Source organism: Misgurnus anguillicaudatus, chromosome 21 (assembly GCF_027580225.2).
Source record: "Misgurnus anguillicaudatus chromosome 21, ASM2758022v2, whole genome shotgun sequence".
Taxonomy (NCBI): Eukaryota; Metazoa; Chordata; class Actinopteri; order Cypriniformes; family Cobitidae; genus Misgurnus; species Misgurnus anguillicaudatus.
The window spans coordinates 28512466-28537130 of record NC_073357.2 but is presented as its reverse complement, the minus strand read 5'-3'; the positions used below and the strand labels follow the sequence as shown (position 1 = coordinate 28537130).

The window sequence follows — 24665 nt, the reverse complement described above, 5'->3', positions numbered from 1 at the left end:
AGCTTTTCACCCGTAGAAACATGAATCTTTATTGAAAGTGCGTCATATTTGTAGTCGAAATGTAACATACATTTCGGTTTTGGTGCCTATTTAACCGAAAAAAGGAATGTTTGTTGTCTCACCCGCTCAACAAAGATATTGTATTTCCTGCTTTCAATGATGCAAAATTATGATTTTTACATAATTGAAAGAAGGAAGTGCAACACTGAAATCTGTATTTTTCCTGTCTCAGCGGCAACTGAGGAAATGATGCACGACCATTCAAAAACATGACTGGGGTTCTAACTACACAAAGCCTAATGCAAATGGGTGCAGTGTCCCTTTAAGTATTTAACGTGAAAGTACCACTTTCAAGTAAGCGATTAAAACATAAAACCATTTTACTTAACAATTAAACACTAGTATCAAAATAGCTGAATTTTGGCAAAAGTGATCTGTGAAAATCTGTTTCTGTTTCAGAAAGCTGATTTTTTTTATTCACAAAATTTGTATGCAATTACTTCAATGTTTTTAAAAATATGCAAAATGCATTTGCATAAATTAGTAATATCAGACATAAATGGCTGCTGCTATGTGAACACACAATAATTATAATATTGATGTAACGCACTGTAAACAAATGCTGGGTTATTTTTAAACCAGCATTGGACTGTAAAAAAATGCATCATGAAAAACAACTTGGTAATGCAAGTCAATTCAACCTACCATTTTAAGTTTTGACTTGTTGACATAATTATAAAAACAAGTTATAATGGTTTAACTTAAGGAATAGTCTACTCATTTTCAATATTAAAATATGTTATTACCTTAACTAAGAATTGTTGATCCATCCCTCCACCATCTGCGCGCATGCACGCAAGCGCCGGAGCGCGCCGCGACGCTTCGATAGCATTTAGCTTAGCCCCATTCATTCAATGGTACCATTTTGAGATAAAGTTAGAAGTGACCAAACACATCAACGTTTTTCCTATTTAAGACGAGTAGTTATACGAGCAAGTTTGGTGGTACAAAATAAAACGTAGCGCTTTTCTAAGCGGATTTAAAAGAGGAACTATATTTTATGGCGTAATAGCACTTTTGGGAGTACTTCGACTCGCCTGAAAAGTCCGCTCCCCTTCTCCCTCTCATAATGGGAGAGGGAGGGTGTTACTGCGCCGAGTCGAAGTACTCCCAAAAGTGCTATTACTTTTTATTTTGTACCACCAAACTTGCTCGTATAACTACTCGTCTTAAATAGGAAAACGTTGATGTGTTTGGTCACTTCTAACTTTATCTCTAAATGGTACCATTGAATGAATGGGGCTAAGCTAAATGCTATCGAAGCGTCGCAGCGCGCTCCAGCGCTTACGTGCACGCACACAGATGATAGAGGGATGTATCAACAATTCTTAGTTAAGGTAATAACATATTTTAATATTGAAAATGAGTAGACTATTCCTTTAAGTTAAAGCATCAAAACTATTTGTTGATTTGATATTTTTACAGTGTGTGTCAAAAAAGGGACGAGCAAGCCCGATGGGTTGTAATCTAACCTATGCTGGGATGTTTTAATCCATTGTTGGGTCAAATATACACATTTTCTGGGTTTATTTCAACCCAGCTGCTGGGCTCGTCCTTTTTTGACCAAATGCTGAGTTAATAATAACCCAGCATTTTTTTTTTAGAGTGTAGCTCAAATAATTTCACACATATAATTAACCATGTAAAATCTTCTGAGTTGTTATTAGAAATGGTGTTGTCTTTTTACAGAACATCAACCAATTACAATGAAAGATTCACTTTATTGCATTTTTATATATAAAAAAAATCAATCAGTGAACGATAACATGCATTGACAGACAGTTACATACAGATGATGTTAGGAAAAGAAGGCCACGAAACATAACACAAACCAATTCATCAAACTGAAAAAGCACTTTTTGTAGTACCTGTATTATGCTGACAGGTTTTCAAAGTTCTGCAAATCCAGTTGAAAGAAAAATGACTGACCATGATATCTTTAAAGTGTATTACTCTCATCATGTTAGCCATCTTTTTCATGGGTAATATAATGAATATCACAGAATTGGCTTATTCACAAAAAACAACTTGGGAGCTAACAAAGTTAAACTAAAGTAGACTTTGAAAGTACAGTATCAGTCAAATGTGAACACGTGTGAGATCTCAGAATGCTACTGTCGATTTCAACACACCAGTGATGTGATGTCTGACAAAGTGAGAAGTCATGTTAGGTCTGTGACTGTGAAGCACCATGGTCTTCATCATCTGGAGGACAGTCAACAAAGTCAGCCAGCATGGAAGCCATTGCCTCATCATCCTTCTGGAGATAAGAAGAAATTGAGCAAGAGAAACGAGTCACAGTTACACATCAGCTAGTGCAGCATGTCAGAATAAACCTTAAAATAACAGTTTTACTTGTATACAAATAAAAGACATCAGCATCACAAACAAAGCATTTTCAACTTGTTTGTTTTTTCTTAATTTGTTTAATTTAACAAATCAAGACTAAAGCCAGAAGTATTCTTGTTTCAGATGGCACACCAACAGACCTCCTTAGTCGATTTGCTTAATGCATATTGGGCACAAAACCAGAAAAGACTTGTGCCTTGTTTATACTTGACGTCTTTGACGTTTAAAATTACGTAATTGAGGGGTGAGCAAGACCCAGTTTTTTACGGCGGTGTGCACTGCATTCTCTTGCAACTGGAATCCCGACCTCGGGGTGATTCTGGCTGAGCAAGCATGCCTGTGATGTATATCTTACAAAATCCATGCAAAACAATGCATAGACCTTTAATCTGACACCTTTTAAAGTATAGAGACAGAGCACAACGCGTCATAACCTGAAAACCACGCCCACCGGGAGGATAACAATCCATCCGTCTCCATGGACTTTGTATTTCGAGAGGCTGCCTCCTTGTCATTTCTGGCTTCTAACAAAAAACAGAATAAATGCCTAAAAGCTGCTGTCTGACAGAGTGTACAGCTAACAAGCCAAAAAACCCAGAAATACGCAAACGTGGATACATGCAACTTTTCATAGTAGTACTATTATTACAACTACGTCTACTGGAGAGAAAAGTAACCGCCGATCCACTTTTGTGTCTTGAAACACTCATTTTTGGGGTCGACAGCTTATAAAAACATATTTCTGGGTTTTTTGGCTTGTTAGCTGTACACTCTGTCACACAGCAGCTTTTAGGCATCATTCTGTTTTTGTTATAAGCCAGAAATGACAAGGAGGCAGCCTCATGCAATACAAAGTGAATGGAGATGGATTGTTTTTCAGAGTATTTCTGTGCCGAATGCACTTCGTCAGGGTTCGTACAAGTTTCGGAAAGTTTTTTTCGATTACAGGTCCAACTGACATTTCAGGGATTTTCTATACGTATCACTTCTTTACATGGGCACTTCCCTCCGGAAAACCCCGCCCACCCTTCAATCAGCGGGAGACGCTAGAGCTTATGAAAACAATGGATATAGTTTATTATCCGGGGTAGCAGCGGTGTTTTGCGTGTATGTTTTAATGTGGTGGATTTTCCCAACCGGGTCATGACAAGTTGCACGCGGTAAGTAAGACTTCTGTCTTATGTTGGAAATAGGCGCATGCATATTATATAAATGACACGAACATGTAGTGAATCATAAGTTAAACAGTGTTGTATAGTGTTGCATGACTCTTACTCGCTCCTCCCGTGTTATAACTCCTCAATTTTTTCGTACGTTATCGGAAAGATTCGGTAAAGCTAATCTTTCTTTTATAAATCTGATTAAACTAAAGACTCTTCGGGGATATAAAGGATGTAATACTACTCTATAGGTACTCCAGATTAACATCAGAAATGCAAAATCAGCGTGTGTTACATGAGCTTTAAATTAGCAAGTGGCATTGGACACGCCCATTTAGACCGTGCACTTTAGACAATGCGCTTAGATCGTTAAATAGTGTTTAATCCAACTGCTGCTAAAATCCTGATTTATAAACGCGACATCGTCTGACAAAATCACCATACATTTACATTGAAGCCTTGCTGCTGTTGCTCTTCTCATCAATGTCTTGTTATGAGCCTTTTTATTTTAAATGTGAGTTTAATTGTCACGTATAGCGCAGATGTATGTATGAGAAACATTGAAATGTATACACCAAATTAATGTTATTGCTTAAATTGGTTGATGCTGGACAGGGGGTTTTGAGCTGTGACACTGGCAGAGTTAAAATGACGCGGTAATACGAACCGTTGGACATTTTTATAGCGGTTAACCATTAATCATTATATCTAGTTCTCGATTTACTTTTTCTGTGATAATTGTTTTTGTACATTTTTTTATAAAAGAGTGAGGCACTTTCACACTTCCTACGGTCTATTTGCCAATAACGCTGCCTTTAAAGGGCATGTAAAAACAGAACATACTGTATATCTTACTTTTCAATCAGATGACTCTTCTATGTGTATGGTTCCGGGACAGTTTAAGCTGCAAAAGCCACTAGACTAGACCATTTGCTGTAGTCAAAAAGACTCCCCAAACATGGCTGCTTGGCCAGTTGTTCATTAAACAATACGAATTTTTACCTTTTTCTTTTCTGTGCCTTGTTCGGTAGACTCTCCCTCTTCGCGATCTTCCATTTTCCTCTTTGTTCCTCTGGCATCTGCATCATCATCATCATCATCTTCCTCCTCAACTTTCACTTTCTCATCCTCTGCCGTCTCTTCTACAATCTGTGTCGCAGGCTGCTCTGACGTGGATGCTGTACTTGGGGTGTCTTTTTCTTCTGGCTGTAATTCCGGCTCTTGCTCTTTAATTTCACCCTCTGCGGGCAGCTCCTGACACTGTTGGGATGGCCCAGCTTGTTCGGTGTCATCATCTGGTCTTTCCGCTTCCTGCTCCCATGTTCTGACTTCTGGTTCAACTGCTTCGACTGTGGTATCCTCCTCTTCGTGGCTCTCGGCATCTTCACTGATTAAGAGAGTTTCGATTTGTTGCTTGACAACGACACCTTCGCTTCTCTCAACCGCTCCGATGTTCTCAATTTCCTCCACAGTTGCTTTCTCCTTAATCCCATCATCTGCATAAATGCTCCTGACACCTTCCATTTCCTGAATCCCACCTTCTACTTCTTGGTCTCTCTCCATGCAGAACATTCCCACCCCCTGCTGCTCGTCCGGCTCGATCATCACCTCCGCCTCCCCCTCGCCTATCATTACTCTGCCATTGTCTCGCTCTATTGGCTGGATCTCCTCGCTTTCCTCATCCTCTTCTTCTTCATCAAAGTCATCAAACTCCTCCTCCTCCTCGTCGTAGAACTCCTCATCCTCTGGGAAGTCGCTGCCTTCCTCCTCCTCTTCATCCTCCAAGCACTCATCTTCATCTTCCTCGTCACCCATTTCATCCTCATCTTCCATCTCTTCCTCCTCCTCCTCTTCGTCATCTGAGCTGTTGATGTTGATAACGTTTTGGTCCACCTCATTTCCCGAGGGCTGCTGGCGGCTGGTCTGGCCTATCTGGTTTTGAAGCTGCATCTGTATAGACATTCCGAGTGGAGGTGGCTGTCCGACTGGAGAAGTCTGCATCAGCATGTGCTGAAGTTGGGGACCTCCTGCAAGGGAATCTGCGAGACCACCAGGGGATGCAGAGTGTGGAGCTGTTGCAGAATTCAGAGGCGGAACTAAAGAAACAAGCTGGGGTGTCTGACTTGGTCCAGGGAAAGAATTAATGTTATTGGCATTCGCTGGAAGAATCTGGTGTGGAATGGATGTGGTGAGCTCATTAGGTAGAGAGGCTTCAACTGATCCAACTTCACCCACGACTGGGGCGGTAGGAGGCAAGGTTCCTCCTGGTGGTGGCTGTTGGGACAATGCTTGTGCATTAGCAGCTCCATCTTGCATCTCCATTATCATACCTGGTGGCATGATGACCACACTATCATCCGAATCACTTTCTAGTGAGATCTCCACATCTTCTGGCTCCTCTTTGTCATAGCGTACAAAAACTTGCCGCTGGCCCTCAGGGGCCCCAAGGCCTGCCAGTTCACTGTGTTGGCTAGGAGAGAGTAGTAGGTCACCTGGGGCGGCGGTAGGGCCTGCTGGGGTGGAAAGAACTGGTGGAACCAAAGGGAGATGGTTGTCCAGAGGGCCAAGGAGATTAGTGGGACCTAAACCGATGGGATGCCTGGCAGGGAAGGGCAGTGCTGTTGCAGGGCCACTAAGAAGGTTAGGGATGGATAATGAGGGGTTTTGGCCCGAAGCGAGGACAGGGGCAGATGGGGTAGATTTAAGAGTTAGAGGTGTGAGAGGGAGGGAGATTGAGGGGGTACGAGGATGAATAAGGGTGTTGCATATGGTCAGGGCCTCCGCACAGAATGATGAAACCTATGAGAATAGACAGAGAGAGCGAGGAGGAAATTATTTAGCATAAATAGCCCCGAGCTAGGACAGTAAAATTTGAATTTACCATTACATAAACATAACACCACCACTGTTCACTGTTCAAAGGTAATAGGGGAGAGCGGGGCACAACCTAATGTTTTTTGGCTTTGGCTCTGTCATTCAAAAAATATTTAAGTTAGATTAATACTTTTTTCACACAATCAACACACACATCTCTGCTACAAATGAACACTTAAAGTTTGTTTGTGGGACCTACTGTTATCGTACAATTACAACAAAAGTGACAGGAGTGCAAATGTAACAGCTTACCCCATAGGTGGGGTTCATTGTAACAAACTGAGGGTTTGTTGTAACATCTGCTAGAAAATTTAGTTTAAACCCAAATAATTCAATAAAATTCTGTCTATATACTAATAGTGGATATTGTTCATATATCTGCATATAATAGATAGATATCCACACATTCATCCATCCATGACCCTTCATCTAACCATCCTTGTATTATGCATCAATGCATATAAATAGATTTTTTTTAAAGGGCTACATAATTAAAACAAGATTTTTTTATTATTATTTTGATTAATAGCATTTACATTGTTTTCATTTCATTATCATTCTATACCTGATGCTTAATTGTAACACTGTGTTACAACTAACCCCCCTTTGTAAAAATGTTTTCAATCCCAGCTATCAGTTACTAGGAGCTGCTGAAATGTTTCAAAATGCTGTTATGTTTTAGGTAACAAGACAGTGATTAAGACAATTTAAGATTGGATTTGGTGACTCACACACCCAACTCAGAAATCGATAAAAACATAATATAAAATGTTACTTTTATGCCTCCAAAACACTCTTTGTTCAATATCTTAACCAAAACACATCAAAACTTTTCAGAAATCCACAGGAGAGCATCTTCTGACGGTTAGGGAAAAAGACCAAAAGCACAAATTGCTCGGCCCTGCAAAAATATGTAAAGTTGCTGCGATATAATTAACCCCGTGTTAGTTTGTGCCCCGCTCAACCCTATTTTCAACCACCTCTTGCATTAAAGGATTACAAACAGTATTTGCTGATGCCATCATTAAAATCACAGTTACACATGGAGAAATATGATAACTGTGTGAAGAAACAATGAAAGGCAGGGTAATTTTAACTTTGTGGGAGTTCATATTTTAGTGCATCAACACGCTAAAAATAAACAAGATTAAATGAATGAGTTTGCTATGAGACTGTTTCTTTTTACGTCTCGATACTACACATTTACAAACGTGAAACACGTCTCCAGTTACAGACTTGTGCGTCATTTTCAGGCAAATATTCACTCCCCCGTTACAGTGAAATAAAGCAACCACATGAGAAAGAGATCATGTGCTTTCTCTGTCAAAATGAATGTCTTTGAAATGTCAATTATTGTTTACTGACATTTTGAACACATAGGCATGTTCATACAGGTTAGGTAAATACACAGGTGCATATAAATCTTTGCTTGTTTGAACGGAAAAGTAAACATAGGATTGGATTTTAGGCAGTGATATTCTTGTAAATGGTAAGCAAATAAAACATTTTCTGAGAAGTTTAATTGCTTAAAAAAAATCATTTTTTGATATACAATAACTTTAACACCCATATTTATTAAACTAAAAATGTAATCAAATTTTAGAAAGGAAGATAAGCATATTCATGCTAATATTTTAATAATTAAATAAAAAATGTGTTCATTTTATTGACTCCCGAGGCACTGAAATTTTTTTGATTTTTCAAAGTAATATGCATATTATGCATCAAGTATAATATAATAAACAACGGACACTGACACTCTGTCACTTAAAAAAATTATGCTGTGTGTGTACAAATGCATTTGTGCTTCAAAGATGATTTAGTTTTAAAGCAGGATAAACTACCACACACTGAGGACATCTGCTGGTCATTGTAAAACTCGACTCCGAAACTGGTACAATGACACAATGCTTAAAAAAAATCACGTATTATCAGTTTAAAGCAATCAACACGTTTCAAGAAAATAGTATCAACTTTTTTAGTTTATAGTTTGATATCCTTTGTTTCGTTACGCTAACACAACTGCCATTAACAAAACATAATCAACTAATTATGCTTAATGCTTAAAAATACCAAAATAAACTGAAACAAACAAAAAAAACCCGACATTTACATGTATGCATTTGGCAGACGCTTTTATCCAAAGTGCATTACAATGAATACATTTGGTAACACTTTACAATAAGGTTGTATTTGTTAACTTTGAATTAGTTAATACATTAGCTAACATGAACTTACAATGAACACTACTTCTACAGCATTTATTAAAGCAACACTTAAGAGTTTTTGCTCTTTGCTCCCCCTTTAGATTGGAAGCGGAATTGTCGATTCCCACTGTCATAAATAATTTAGCCTACTGCAGCAAAGCTGGCTCTGATTGGATTGTAGGTCTGCCGTGGAGCAAGTTTTTATAGTTTTCACTCGAACTACAGTGCGGTTCTTTAGTGCGGTTTTGGCCGATAGAGGGCTGCAAAGCGAATTTGAAAGTGCCGTTCACACTGTTTCGAGTGGATGAACGACTGAAACTTTTTTGGAAATGGTATTTTAAGGTAAAAAAAACTATTTAGTGTTGCTTCGTTCATGTTAATTTCAGCATTTACTTATTCAGTTATAAAATCAAGCGCTGTAACTGTAACTATATTGTTCATCGTTTATTAGTAAATGCATTTACTAATGTCTACTAATACAACCTTATAAAGTGTTACAATACATTTTTTTGTGGGTGTGTGTTTCCTAGGATTGAAACCACTGAGACATAGGAACACATAAAGCTATAGGAAACTAAAGACTTATTACCTTACGCAACACTTTGGTTGTATTTCAGTGGTTTTGTTTTTAACAGCATAATGTTTACTATAAAACTAATGTTTGTGAAAGCTCACTACAGTGAGTCTCCCACTAGTAGGTATGGGCTTGTGTGAAGTATTAACAAATATGACTGTTCACAATGCATGACAAAGCATGCAATGGACAGGTTTGACATAGATTTGTGCTGTCCTTAGTAACAATGTTCTCTCACCATAATATTTTGATCTCTGCGTCCATGGCTGAAGGCAGACACTGCACAGGAGAGGGGAGGCGGCCAGCGGGGCGAGGGCACCAACACAAGTGCCAGTAAGAGGCGGTAGAGCTCTCGGCGAGGGGTAGGACTGCCATACTGCCCACTTACAGTGCCTGGATCCAGTGCACAGCGAGACTGCTGCTGTAGCCTTATACAAAGGGGCACCACCAGGTCCTGTATCCTCTAATAAGGGAGGGAGTGTGTTTAGACAAAAAACATGCAAGACATCTTTCCATACACATCTCAGCTATATAGTAGTATGACTTTTTTATATAAAAAAAATGCAGAATGTACTTGTGCCATTAAAACCTAGCTATGCAGTCATTTTTTAAAGATGTAATGGACTAACCTTATGCAGATCTTCTTTCATTAAAGTTCCACTTGTTAAAATGATCTGTCTCAATGCTAGAAAAAAGTTGTTTGTAATTAGTGAAAATGAGAGTATATTACATGTTGCAAATATTACATTCAATGAGTGTCACTTGTTTCTCACCACGAAGAGCAGCGACACACGTGTCTTGATTGGCTAACACATCTCCTTTCCTCTGTAGCAAGACCCCGTCACTCATTCCCAATCCTTTTGTTCGCCGAGGCCCTGGTTTACTAGCAGAAACCATCAGATCGGGCATAGCTGACTGTGCTCCTGAACGAAGCTTTATATATAAAAAAAAAAAAAAAATGCATGAAGATATAGGATAAGCCCACTTTTAAAAAACTATTTCCTGATAATTTACTCACCACCATGTTATTCAAGCTGTTTATGTCTTTCTTTCTTCAGTCAAAAAGAAATCAAGTTTTTTGAGGAAAACATTCCAGGATTTTTCTCTATATTGGTCCTGTACACACTGCATATTAATTCAGTTGTCACTTCACCTTTTAATGTTTAATCCTGTTCTGTACACACACACAATTCAATAATTTACGGGACTGACAACCACATTCTACAACCGAATTAACTTCGCAAAATGCAGGTAGTGACAACCGCATTTACAGACACTCTGCATAGTGTGTACATAACCGAACTGAACTAGTAGTTAATAAAGGGGTCGTTTCCCAGACAGGGATTAGCTTAAACCAGGACTAAGCCTTTGTTAAAACTAGTTATATTTCCTAATTAAACTGACATGCCTTACTAAATACATTACCTGTGTGCATTTTAAGGCAAAACAGAGGGCAATGATGTATTTTAAGAAATGTCAGTGCAACTTGTTTTCAGTTTGGACAGCTCTTACATTTATTTTAGTCTAGGACTAGTCTAATACCTGTCCGGGAACCACCCCAAAGTGTTTAAGCATGCATCATGGACATGACAGATCTCAAAACCGCGGAAGGGGAAAAAGTCTTATATATTATGCGCGGTGCAGAATATGACAGAGGCACGAACATTTGCTGACTGTTGCCAGATCTTGCACTAAAAAAACAGTGAACAAGAAAAATCAATAATTAACCGAAATAAATCCAAATGCTTTACCTCAAAAGATCAAAATATTGGCACCTTCACACTTTATTAACCAAAAATCTTGATCGCTTTACAAGGCAAAAGCCTTAAGAGTTATGCGCCAAAACAGTATGCATGTACAAAAAAGACGAGGACCTGACAACACTGCAAGACAGCACGCTGTGGAGCAGCCTCAAAAATGCATACAATGCACAAAGCCAAGACGGAGGTTTATTGCAAAACATAACGCTGTTAAATTATTTTGGTCAAAGCTGTGAGTGATAATAAGCATGCGAGACGGCAGAATTTTTGGGAGTGAGTCTTGTTCCATACAGACATGAAACGGACATCTAGGGGATTTACTCCTGCATTTTAATGCGGTTGTCACTCCCGAAAGTTTACAGTGTGTATAAGGCCATAGTGGACTTAAATTAGTCTCAATGTTTTGAAGGTCCAAATTACCGTTTCATGCAGCTTCAAAGTAGAGCCCTGCACGGGCCAAAAACTCCAGCCCTAACCCGGCCCTGGCCCGAAGTGTTCAAGCCCTACCCGACCCCAGCCCGACAATGCCTGCAATTTTTTCAGCCCGAACCCAACCTGACCCGAGACCAATATCAATCACTTTTAAGCTCTCTCTGACGTGCGCGCTCTCTCTCGGACGCGCACTCAAACATAATAAGAGGTGAAGTATAGCTTTAGCCTACAGAAATGCTTATTGCTTTAATGTAGGGAGTTATAATAGTTCATTGTTCATGTTCACAGTTCATATTTATGATCTTATAGTCCATTTGAAAATGTTTGTACGAACTGACTGTATTTTTCAGAAAAACACTAAATAACTTATCTTCCCTTACCTGTCGCTGTTCAGTGTGCAATTAATTAATAAGAATTAGTATGACATTAATTTTTAACAGTGTGCGAGGTCCGTGCACATCCTCCGCTAGCAACAGAAATAGCAAAAAGCGCAATCGGCTAAACGAGCATTAAATATTAATATGACGTTGATTTTTTGTTTTTATTAATTTATATTCACAAAACTTATCAACAAAACATCGGTTAAAATTAAGAGACAAATTATATGAAACGGAATTTATTTTAAAGTAGCAAGAAAAACTTAAATTAAACTCGAAAATAATGTCTGACCCATTACAATTCTCCCTTCAAATTGACCTTTACAACGCCCCATATAGCGTTTAAAATTACAGTCTATCTTTCGTAATAAGCTAAATAAATTTTAACAAAACATAAACAACATTAAAACAATATTCATACCCAACAATACTCAAACATAAATATAAAACAGACATTATCTATAAGGATACACAAAACAATCTGATATAGCGTTTATAATAGCTGGTTGGTAGATGTTTACTATTTTTGGCAAAACCTTCGTTGCAAACCTTCATTTACCTGAATAAAAATAATTTTTACTTTGAAAATGATGCGCTGTCACGTTAACATGAGCTGTTCGTTTACATAAGACTCCATCTACGTTCATTTACACTCAGAGCAACGTCTGAGTTCTCAAACTAAAACAGGGTCTGCAGCTTTTGCGAATGAATCCGTTTATGAGGGTCGAAAACGGTGGTGTGTAAATGAAAGGCGTAAACGTAGCAAAACGAACGTTTTAAAGGATAAACCCATTAATGTAAACATAGCCTCAGATGCGCGCTGTCTCTGCTACACACGCAAACACACATACACACACACACACACACACACACACAATGAGGAGAGACGCTAAAATAAGCCTGAGCCCGGTCTGTTTAACAAAAATAAAACGTCCCGAGCCCGGTCCAAATGGGCTTAGCCTGTCAGGCCCGTTGGGCCCCGACGGGCTTGCAGGGGTCTACTTCAAAGGGCTCTAAACGATCCCACCCGAGGCATAGGACTTTTATTTTCGCAACAAAAAAAAAAATCTTTTTAACCATATCTTCTCATCTTGCACTACCCCTGTGACGCAACCTTATGCATTAAACATGGATTAAAGTGAAAAAAATTCTTCTGACTGAAATTTTTTTCAGGCCAAGTCATATTCCTTGTAAACAGGCGAGACCAATAGCATTCTAAGGGGAGATGTTTTTTGCCATTAATGCCATATTGAAGTCTACTGTGGCATTTATAGGTTTGCCAACTGTCACTATGAAATACAGCAGCAGTGCGAGTATGTTTTTTTGTGAATTAACACTTAATTACAACACAAATAGTTTGTTAATTTACAGCTTTACTTTCCTTTAATTGAACCATTACCTTTAATATCGGTCTAAAACAAAACACTTGTGACTCCTGCACTAAGGGTTAAAAACGTTATCCCGTCATGTTAATCTACTTGTGACAAACTAAAAAAATTGATTCTGTAAGATGTAGTTTGCAGGGCATTTCAGATTAAGGTGAAACAGCTAAATAACTCACTATATAAAAAGAAATACTAATATCACCACCTTTAATGAATCTTAATTATTTATTAATTGTAAATCTTATTAATTTTGGCATTTACTTATACATTTTTTTAAATCAAGGTTGAAACTGTTAACATTAGTTTTATGCACCATGAACTAACATCAATTACTTTAAGGACATAAACATGAATTAATAAATGCTTATATACTCTATATTTTTCATAGTTTGTTCATGTTATATAATGCATTTAATAATGTGAACAAATACAACTTTTTTTAAAAGTGGTACAGAAATGTTTATATCAAATTATTCAGTGCACATAAACGAACAATCCAGGGTCTGTTCTGCTCACACAACAGCTTACAGTCACAGCTCTAATACAGTAACGTTATGTATGAATATAAACCCTGAACGAGCAACTCGAATAAAACTCGTATACAATTCGCACAGGATGGCTGTAATCATAGTGACAGTTGTACATTGAATGACTGTACTCTTTATCAAAAATTATTATTTTACAATAGAGGCAGGGCTGAGGTGCTTTTTATGCGCAATGTTATGCACTTAAAACAACGCATTGTACGCAACTTGTGTATATTACACAAGAACAAAATTCAAGCTCACTAAGGATAAACAGTCAGTGATGAAATAAGGATAATAAACAATATTTTAGTAAAGGTAAAAAATGTAACTTACCCTTTTTTCTGCTGTTTACTTTCTCCTAAGCCCTAAATGGTCGTGTTTGAGGATACTTGCAAAGACGAGATTTTTGACGCATAACCTTATGTGTATTTAAGGCCAATAAAGCGGCAAAAATACTCACAAGCTCAAAGAGAAGCGAATGCGCGACTTGTTTAACGTATTCCCCTCATGCAGAAACAGCACGCACATAAAGACTGTTGTTATTGTTTCAATTTAAAATCACTTGTTTTTGAATGCGGATACATGTACAAACGTCAAGATTTCCTGACCACGCGCACATGCAACTGCAAGAACTGACAGGTGGGTGACATCAAAGTACTGCGAGAGCATTTCAGAAGCAGTCTCGTCTAATGAGTTCTCGGTTCGCTTTCACGGGATTTTGATGTCATCTTTGCGCCACGTGAAGTTTACCCATGAGTTTAACAAACTCGTTGTATCAGCAAGTGGTTAGATCAGCGTAGCAGTAAAAAACGATCACGTATGAGACAAATCAATTACCCCCAAAATACAGGACCCTATGCTTACTGTGCAAAGACACGTAAATTACCTGGTTGTTTGATTTTCTTAGCCCACGAACTGAAAGGCTTGCCAATCTTCCTCATTTCACTAAGCCAAGTTAATCTCCCTTGGTCTTATACACCTTTATCGATGTCCAAAACATCGGATCCTTCCTGCATTACAAGTATGTCCATGCTAGCAGAAATAAAGGTATCTCAGTTTAACGTGAGATACAGACAGAAAACCCGGAGTGGATCTGGTGTGTAGTGATTAGAACGCTTACAGTGGAGAGAGGAACGTGATTTGGCTCCACTCCAGGCTTTGATCACATTCCACTTAACAAGGTGAATACACGCGTCTTTATGAAAAGATATTTTAATAATTTTGCAACTGACGGAAATCCGTCGTAGACTCGCTGCAATCGACGGAAATCCGTCGCTACGACGGAGAACTTTAATCCATGATTAAATAATCAAGTTGAAAGATCACGCATGACAAAATTTAAGTCCACTAAATAGAAAAAAAACATTCCTCAAAAACTTAAATTGTTTTAAACTAAAGACAGAAAGACATAAACATCTTGACATGAGGGTGAATAAATTATCAGGAAATATTATTTTAAAAGTAAACTTATCCTTCATTAATAAACATGACCCCTTACATTTGTAATAATTGTATTCCAATCAATGTTTGTATGTTACACACTTTCAGTTTAAGATTTATATTTAACATGCTTCACCTTGACCGCTTCTGCCACTGGCGTGATGTCACCAATCAGGTGAGTGAAGAGTAATTCTGTGTGGGAGGGGCTTCCTTGAAGCAGGGCGGCACCGCCTACCCTTACCCACAGCTCTAAAGCACGGTACACGGACACCCGCACTGCACTGTACATTTAAAAGATGCAAAAACAAATCAAAAGGTCAGCCTATAGTAAAATCAGTGTATGGTGGGTATGGAGTAGAAAACAAAAACAAACTTGTCGTATACACATATCAAGCTCTTTTAAGTTACAAATGCACTGACAAAATAAGAGATGAAATCTGATCACAAGTCATCACAGGAAACTCAAGTTTGTCTCGGATGGCTACTTATACAGTAAACGGTGTAAAAGTGATTTTCAATAATCAGTGGTGTTTCTGTATTACCTGTAGGCTCTTTGCTGGCCCAGACTGGTCTCAGGCAGAGGTGCCCATGCAGACAAAGACTGTGAGAATAGCCTTGTGAGTACACTGCTATACTGGACCAGTCCACCACCAACACTGTCAAAAACAAAACATTACAAATGAACGACCTTAGCTCTCAAAACGACTACACAACATGATAATGTTAAACATTATTGATGGTCATTAAGAGACTAAATACACTTCGAGGCTGTCTGTGCTACGTCCCATATGAGTATTTGTTTGTCTGTGTGTGTCTTACGTCTTGATGAGAGCAGAGAGGAGCTCTAGGGTGTCACTGTGTATGGAGGGTAAAATCAACAGCTTGAGACAGCCCTCTCCTGTTGGACTCTGCAAACAAACCCATTCCACAAGTACACACATCGTCACAAAGTAAATCTGTCATGTTAAATTGATGTACTTTTATAAATATATATAGAGACAGTAAGTAAAAGCCTTACGATGCTCTTAGTGCTGACTGCCAAGGCTCGGCACACCAAATTAAGGACGCTCTGAACAGGTAGACGGACTGAAGATGCTGGACCAACACTACAGGAGGAAAGTTAATGTCAGAGCACATCATGTCAAAAAACCATTATCAAACATCTTAGGTTCAACAGATATTAACCCTGATAAGTTCCTTGGGGTCAATCTGAACCCAAAGTCACTTTTCTTTAGTTAAAGGGGTGGTTCAATGGCATTTTAAGCATTCTGACTTATTAACACAGTTATAGAGTTGCTTCCTCAAGCAAAGTGTCAAAAAAGCAGTTGGGCGTGTTACAGAGTATTTCTGTACTGAATGCACTTCGGCAGGGTTTCGAAAAGTTTTTTTTATTACAGGTCCAGCTGAAGTTTCAGGGGTTTCTATATGCATCACTTTTTATATGGGCACTTCCCCGAAAAACCCCACCCACCCGTCAATCAGCGGGAGACGCTAGAACTTGCAAACATCATCATATCACGCGACACAGCTTTGTTTAATTTCAAAACTCAACAATGGCACGAAACAAGAAAAAGAAGAAAGACAGTCTTATGAAAACAATGGATATAGTTTATTATCCGGGGTAGCAGCGGAGATTTGCGTGTGTGTTTGATGCGCTGGATTTTCCCAACCGGGTCATGAGTTGCATGCGGTAAGTAAGACTTCTGTCTTATGTTGGAAATAGGCACGCGCATATTATATAAATGACACGAACATGTAGTGAATCATAAGTTAAACAGTGTTGTATAGTGTTGCATGACTCGTACTCGCTCCTCCCCGGTAGTAACTCCTCCTTCATTATTTTTTGTACGTTATTGGAAAGATTCTGTAAAAATAATCTGTCTTTTATTAATCTGATTAAACTAAAGACTCTTCGGAGATATAAAGGATGTAATACTACTCTATACGGTACTTCAGATTAACATCAGAAATGCAGAAACAGCTTGTGTTACGTCACGTGAGCTTTAAAAAACATGGTTCCGTTCATCTCATTGGAAGATTTTGTGACTTTCTAGACTATCTGTCAATATTCATATAAAAAACTGGGCTTGATTCAGTCATTTTGAAGATGTGTAAAAAAAAATTACAAAAGAGGCCCTTGGGGTAAAAATGACACCAATTAAAAATGAATGGGAAATGCAAAACAAAATAATTGTCAAAAAAAAAAAATGCATCCAGAATAAATGGTACTAAGCTTGTTAAATCTAAATGGTACTAAGCTTGTTTCCTCATATGGGACCTTAAAATGTCTCCACAAGGTCACAAAAATACTGGTATTCCTCTATTTGTGAAGACAATTGGAAACAAACACACACATAAAGACAAAGTCACACACAAAACACGCATACACACACGCACGCACGCGCATTTCAAAATGCATCAAAAACTACAAAAAAAGTACTGTGGGAAATATTATTTATTTTTAATGCCCTTTCCAATGTTTATAAATGTATATACATAAATTCACAAAATTGATCAGTAAAGTAGTGATGTGAGCAGTTGGCCACATCCAGTGAAATGAATGGGTCTCTGTGGGCCTCTGCTGGTCGAAATGATTTATTTCCTAAACTGTAATTCTTTAATGTTTTTTTTCCTAAACACCAGACGGCCGAATTCAACACATAACATTTAGATCAATATCTAGAAACTATTTAAATCAAATTTCGATCATAATTTATGTTAATTTTTAATAAAAATGCGATATTTTACATGCAAGCTAATGGTGTAGTTGAGAAATTTTGTGATAAACGAGTACAAAAGTACTTCACATCTCTCAAAACACAGCATTAACGTATAGATGGGAAGTAAACAAAAAAATTATATATTACTTATAGGGATGTGCATTTATGTCATTTTTTCATTTCGATTAATCCATAGGTCTGAAGAACGAGTACTCGATTAACTGGGGGCGGGGGCTACACGTCATGGTGAAAATGAAAATATTTTTATTAAAAACACTCAAATAAAACCTAATTTTGAAGAAACTATGAGAGAACAATGAACACATACTAGAAGATTATTACTGAAATTAAATATTTTTAACAGAAACCTCTTACAGGAATAGCTGTGTGATGAATGAAACTAAAGAGTTAATAAACACAAACCGAAGCGCTTTCTATATGACGCACTCTACATAATATTAAGCCTTATACAACATAAATGTACAACGTGCATCTCTCTGCATAAAATGCAAGACTTCAACTAAGTTTTCAAAGTGTCTTTTGCTATCATTTTAGTGATTAGCTGTGTCGTGTCCCTTACCTGTTCTCAGTCAAGACCTAATCACTTTTAATTTCTGGGATCATTTTAATTTTACCCCCGTGGAACTCTAACGTATATAGGAAAATCAGGGCTTATGAAGCTTAAAAATACGAAGGATCGACTCCTAGAAAAGGTTGTCCTAGAAAAGCATAAATGTCAAGCCATTTTACCATATACTATTGGCAAAACTAAAACTGTACCTGAGAGTGTGTCTGAGAGCCATGCAAATGGCCTTGAACCGATGATGGAGTTGAAGGATTAATAGTGGGTCTATGTCATCCAGAGGCGGTAAAGGCAGTTCCATGCCAGGACCCTCATACTGCACTGTCCCTTCTGAAAGAACAAATGAAAACTTGACATACAAAAACTCTTGGTTTTCAGATGAGACAAACAAATAACATAGTTTCATTACTTACCTGCTTCTGCTCCCTGGTATAACTGTCCGATCATGCTATTTGCTGATGCTAGAAGGCAGTGCAGTTGATTGGTCCATCCCTCTGCTCTGTGCCCACCCCCTCCACGATCCAAGACACCACCCAGGCAGGGCAACCGCCCATAACACTCACAAGCCATCTATCATTAGAAAACAATGAGAACATGACCATGAGAAGTTTTGGTTAAATTGCCACTACAATTAAATATGCATACCGTGCATTGATTTAACTAACCTCTTGTACTTTAGGGATATCCGAGTCCATCTTAGACAAAAAGTACACCCCAAGCTTCTCCTGTGAGGAACGACAACAGATGCTTTAGCAACAAAAAGTAACTAATAACTTTGAGGAGACAGTATGGATTTATTCACCTTCAGAGATCCACAGGCCCGTGGGTAGTACATCATACAAGCCATCATTCCTTTCATGGCAGCTAGGTGGCACTATGACAAGAGGAAAAAAATTTGTTACCACCTAAAATAAAAAACTTCTCCTTATCACTCTTACATGCCATGCCAGGTATATGACTTTATAAGTGTATATGAATTTTCAGTCATGGATGTCCTTAGACAGCAATCAACATGTTGAAGTTTCAAAAACAACTCGCACATCTATTATAATAAAAAATATTCAAGAACTAAAGTGGGTTAAAGGAAAAGTTCACCCAGAAATGAAAATTCTGTCATCATTTATTCACCCTCGTGTTGTTAAAAACCTGTATTAATTTCTTTGTTCTGCTGAACACAAAGGAAGTCATTTTGAGCAATGTTTCCTACTATGGAAGTCAATGGTGCTTCTGTTTCCTGCTTTATTACAATATCTTTGTGTTCAGGAGAATAAATAAATAAACAGGTTTGGAACAAAGTAAGGGTTTGTAAATGATGACAGATTTTTGGGTGCACTATCCATTTAATGTCACCTGGTGCCCGATTCAGTAAGGAAGTTCAACCAACTTTCGGTTACAGTACAGCTGAAATGAGTTCGTTCAATCTACTCAATGTAGGTTAATTCTGTGTTAAGCGCGTGCACAACTACTGTGAAAAGCCAACATCAGTGAAGCACCAAAATTACGATTCGCCATGGCAACAGCACGCAAAAAAAGATCTGAATCCTTTTTACTACTAAAACTGAAAGTGCTGCTGCAAGTTTACAGCAACAACAAGCATATATTTTAAAGAAAAGAGATGTTGTTGGAAATTGCTACTCTAGTAAATGCGTACATTTAATTTTTCATCATGGTTAAAATATCAAAAGTAAAAAAAACTGAGGACTGTATGTTATTACACCATATAATTTTCATGCAGATGCAATACCATGGACAAGAAGAAGACGACAACAGCTCAGCTAAAATTTAATTATGCATAAGACTTTGGCATAAAAGGCTACAAACTTTACAAATGTTTGTCATTAATAAAACTAAAATACGCCAGCCCTGTTTTCGAACTCAGGTCGCCGAAGTACGTCTGTCCTGACCACTGCGCACACACTACCCACTAGACCAGCCGTTCTGATGAGTTAATTCATAAGAAATGTAAAGGCAATGGTTTAGATGTAAGAGCAGGATATTAGTCACGTAAAGATATTTATATATCTAAAATGACTGCAAAGAAAAATAATACCGTTAACCAAGTTGATAAAATCCTCTCCCGACATAAATGTAACTTCCTACAAATGAATGCATCATCATCATCATCTACAGGATCCTCTATAAGGGGGCGTGCACACCAAAGCTTTTACGCCAGCGGCCGGTGCATGTCTTCAATTGATTGCAATGGAAACTCTGCGTTTTTCAAATAAGCCAGCAGCTAGCGTTTTTTTCCACGCTGAAAACGGTGCTCAGCGGTTTTTCCGTGCTCGGCGCTGAGCGTCGAGAGTTAAAAAATATTCAACTTAGAGTGAACAGCTCCGCTTGTTAATGTCAGTTCTCACACGGCCGTCCAATCACAATGGAGGAGGGGCGGGACATTACCACAGCAACCAACCGGCTAACAGCTCAAGTATCACAGCTACCAAAGGGCTCGGCTGAAAAACAGCTGGCATTCGGCGTCCTCAAGGCGTTTTCAGCCGCGTTTAAAAGTTTTGGTGTGTCCAGCTCCTGAGAGGGCGTGCACACCAAAGCTTTTACGCCTGCGGCCGGCGCATGTTTCCAATTGTTTCCAATGGAAGATTAGCATTTTTCAAATAAGCCAACAGCTAGCAGTTTTATTCCGCGCTGAAAAACGGCGCCCGGCGGTTTTTAGGCGCTCAGCGCTAAGCACCGCGAGTTGAAAAATATTCAACTTTGGATGAAAAGCTCCGCTCGTCAATGTCAGTTCTCTCCGGCCGTCAAATCACAATGGAGGAGGGGCGGGACATTACCACACCAACCAACCGGATAACAGCTCAAGTATCACAGCTACCAAAGGGCTTAGCTGAAGAAAGCTGGCACTCAGCTGAAAAACTGCTGGCATTTGGCATTGTCCAGGCGTTTTCAGACGCGTTTAAAAGTTTTGGTGTGCACAACCCCTAAAAGCACATGACATTTTAGTCACTTAGACGGTCTCTGCAACTAAGTATATTATATTAGCTTTACAAGTGACCTAACCCTAACCCTAAATTTTTAAAGACAGCTAAAAAATGTTTTACAGTGTACATAATACAAATGTACACAATAAATCAATGTACTAAATGAACTAATGAAATTAAACACCGCTACTCTTTTCAAAATGGGCAGGAGACAGCCTGAATAAAACCTGCACCCGACCAGGGGTGCGTTTCCCAAAAGCATCGTTAGCTAACTATGGTCGTTGTTACCGTTGAACTCTATAAGGGCTGCACAATAAATCGCACGGGATTGTCACTCGCATCTCGTCAGTACAGACGGTTCCTTGATTAGTAGTAAATCGCCTTCAGCTGCTTTCAGATGGAGCGGCATTTACTACACAGGGTCGTAGTTCACTGATAAGCGGGGAAATATCGCATTCATAATTGCGGATGAATCACTTGCGATTATGAATGCGATATTTCCCTGAATGAATGAATGAGATATTGCTTGTCAGTGAACTACGGCTCTGTGTAGTAAATGTCGCTCCATCTGAAAGCAGCTGATGGCAATTATACTCTATTGGTAACGAAAGAACTTGCAACCATAGTTGCTTTCCGGAAACGCACCCCTGGTTAGGTTCAGAGAGTAAGTTACCCCAGAAACAGACTCTGAGTATAAGTTACCTCTCCTTCTGAAACAGGCTTGACTTACCCTGCTGTCTCGGTTTTAACATACCTCCCATTCTGAGTTTCCCTCATTTCAGGTTTAACAAACTCAGGGTTGACAAACTCTGAAACGGGCTCAGAAGTGAAACAATTCTTGCATTTGAGAAAACGTTTAATATTTTAAGCTTATTTGGCTTAAACGAAATCAAAACTTACACATTTAGTGCTAAAATCAATTACCTTGGCATGGTAATAATGTAATCCGTTCTACCATGCCTTGCAATGAAATGTCATACGACAAGTAAGCAACAGTGTGTTGGTCTCAATTTTGCTAAACAAGCTAAAAATATTTTTCTTCAAATAGAGTTATTTACTTTTCAGAATACATTTATTAACCCTTTATTGAAGTTATTTTGGGGGGCGGTTATGGCCTTATGGTTAAAGAGTAAGAGTTGCTACCCAAATGTCGATGGTTCGAGCCTCACGGCCAGCAGGTTGCGAGTGAAGTGCCCTTGAGCAAGGCATGTTTCCACCAATTGCTCCCCGGGCGCTGCAGTGTTTACAACTCACTGGGATGGGTTAACTGAGGTTACATTGGCTAGCAAACTTGACAATTACTTCACTTTTTTATGATGGATGTATGTGCTTGTTGGAGTTGAGTAGTGTAAAAGAACATTAAACAAAAAAACAAAAATTTGTGTTCAGCTGAAAAAGAAAAGATATAGGTTTCTGGGATGGCACGAGCGAGTTAACTATGAAAAGGTTTTTTTCTTTCGGAGGAACTATTCCTTAGTTCTACTATATATCGACATAAAAATCAAACAAATAAGAAATAGTAGTTTGGTTTAATTTTGATATATGACTATCTTCTACATACAAAATAAATAAAACCTTCAAATGTGTACCTCAGATTTGAGACCAAGCAGGGAGGTGAGAATGCCCAGGACAGAGTTAAGGCCCACCTCCCTGGCCAACTCTGGCAGCTGGGATGAGTACTGCAGTAAATCCTGTAACACGCTCACGGCAAGCTGCACTGTGGGGAGAGGAGCCTGCGACTGGGTCATAGAGAGAAAAAGTACAAATATCAGTAATTCATACGTAAATCTAAAAAATAAATCATTAATTAAATCCAAGTCAATGTGTCCACCTGAATGACCTGCTGAAGCGATCGAAGCCATGACATGCAGTGCTGCTGAAACACTTCACTCGAACTGTCTTTCACCAGCACAGACAGCAGACAGAGACCCTCAAACCTAAAACAGTGCGTGACCACATATATGGGACTGTACTTAATTCATGATCTACAAATTTCAACGATCGCACAATGTGATACCTCAAGGCAAGTTCTCTATGATAACTTTTAGTTACTCTTTCACAGTAAACACTTACCTGGTTTTACTGGACCCGAGCCGTGCATTACTGATGCCCACCAGACCACCCACAGCTCCTGTGCTCTGATTTAAGAGACAAAAACAAATAAATTTTTTAACAAAAAAGTTTTTTTTCTGCCCAGAGTTTTTCATATAAAAAACTAAAATTTTTGAATGAAAGAGACGAACACTAAACTACTTGGCAGCTGTTCAATGGCTACCATACAAAAGTCTCCAGCAATGTTTAAACAAAAAAGAATAAACAAAAATCAAACACATAAAATGACATCTCTTAAAAATAATTATGAGCACTACAACGTTTATTTTAAAATAAAGCGAGCGCACGTCGCGTTGATGATAAATGACGCGCTGTACTGATCTCACGTCGCACGTTTCATCTGTAAACAAAACTGTATGGCAAAGCTCTGTCCCACCTGAGTCCCAACCGCTCCATGCTCGCGGTAGTTTGCAAGAAGAGCTGGCAAATGTTCAGGTCTCTCTTCCTTGAGAAAAGACACCAATCCCTCTGTAAGTCGCGTTATGTTGGGGCCATGCAGCCAAGCCGCAGAAGCCATCTTACCAGCCCTGCGTGACGTCAAAACCCTGCGACGAGTGGTCCGTGGTTGTGGCTAGAAAGGATAAGGCAAACGCCTAAATCTCGTGAAATCTCGCCGGATGAGCGCTGTTTTCACATTAATGATGATAATCCTACACCCAAACATAACCCGAAAACCCAACATCCGTTTGCTGTATCAATTCTAGCCAAAACCGTGGTCCTTGACTAGGGCTTTGGCTAGAAGGGATACAGCAAATTCACATTTCAATTTTATTGAATAAAATCAATTACTTACTGTAAATTACTTACTGTATACTGGTATTCATATCTTAAAAATACAAAGTATTACCTAACCCCACTTCAAAAGGAAGCATACTGTATTTGGGGCGGTTTCCCAGACAGGGCTTCTCACAGTCCCAGACTATATTGCATGTTTGAACTGCCTTCATTTAAAAACACCTTTGGTCTCAAGACGCACACCAGTATTATTTTATTTTATAAAATTTGTTTGTAAAAACTATACTTAAATGCACTATAGACCTATAAATAAGGCTTAGTCCTAATCTAAACCCTGTCCATTTGCCCAAATAGAAACCCCATAGAAAACCTGTTGCCTAAAATAGAAAATCACTCCATTATGATCACTAAACTTAATCTGGGTTATGCTTAAA

General features: G+C 38.6%; 1 protein-coding gene across 1 annotated transcript; it reads right to left on the bottom strand.

Moving 5' to 3' along the window:
• Nucleotides 1–1761: 1761 nt before the first annotated feature.
• pelp1 (proline, glutamate and leucine rich protein 1) lies at nt 1762–24069 on the bottom strand. Its single transcript, XM_055200830.2, has 17 exons — nt 23873–24069; nt 23458–23522; nt 23216–23321; nt 22974–23123; nt 19251–19322; nt 19114–19173; nt 18862–19018; nt 18646–18778; nt 16164–16251; nt 15965–16053; nt 15688–15801; nt 15282–15426; nt 9998–10157; nt 9854–9909; nt 9463–9687; nt 4572–6368; nt 1762–2320 (listed from the first exon to the last, which is right to left on the bottom strand). The coding sequence occupies exons 1-17, from the start codon at nt 24011–24013 to the stop codon at nt 2228–2230; spliced, it is 3651 nt and encodes a 1216-aa protein (XP_055056805.2). The 5' UTR covers nt 24014–24069; the 3' UTR covers nt 1762–2227.
• Nucleotides 24070–24665: the final 596 nt, after the last annotated feature.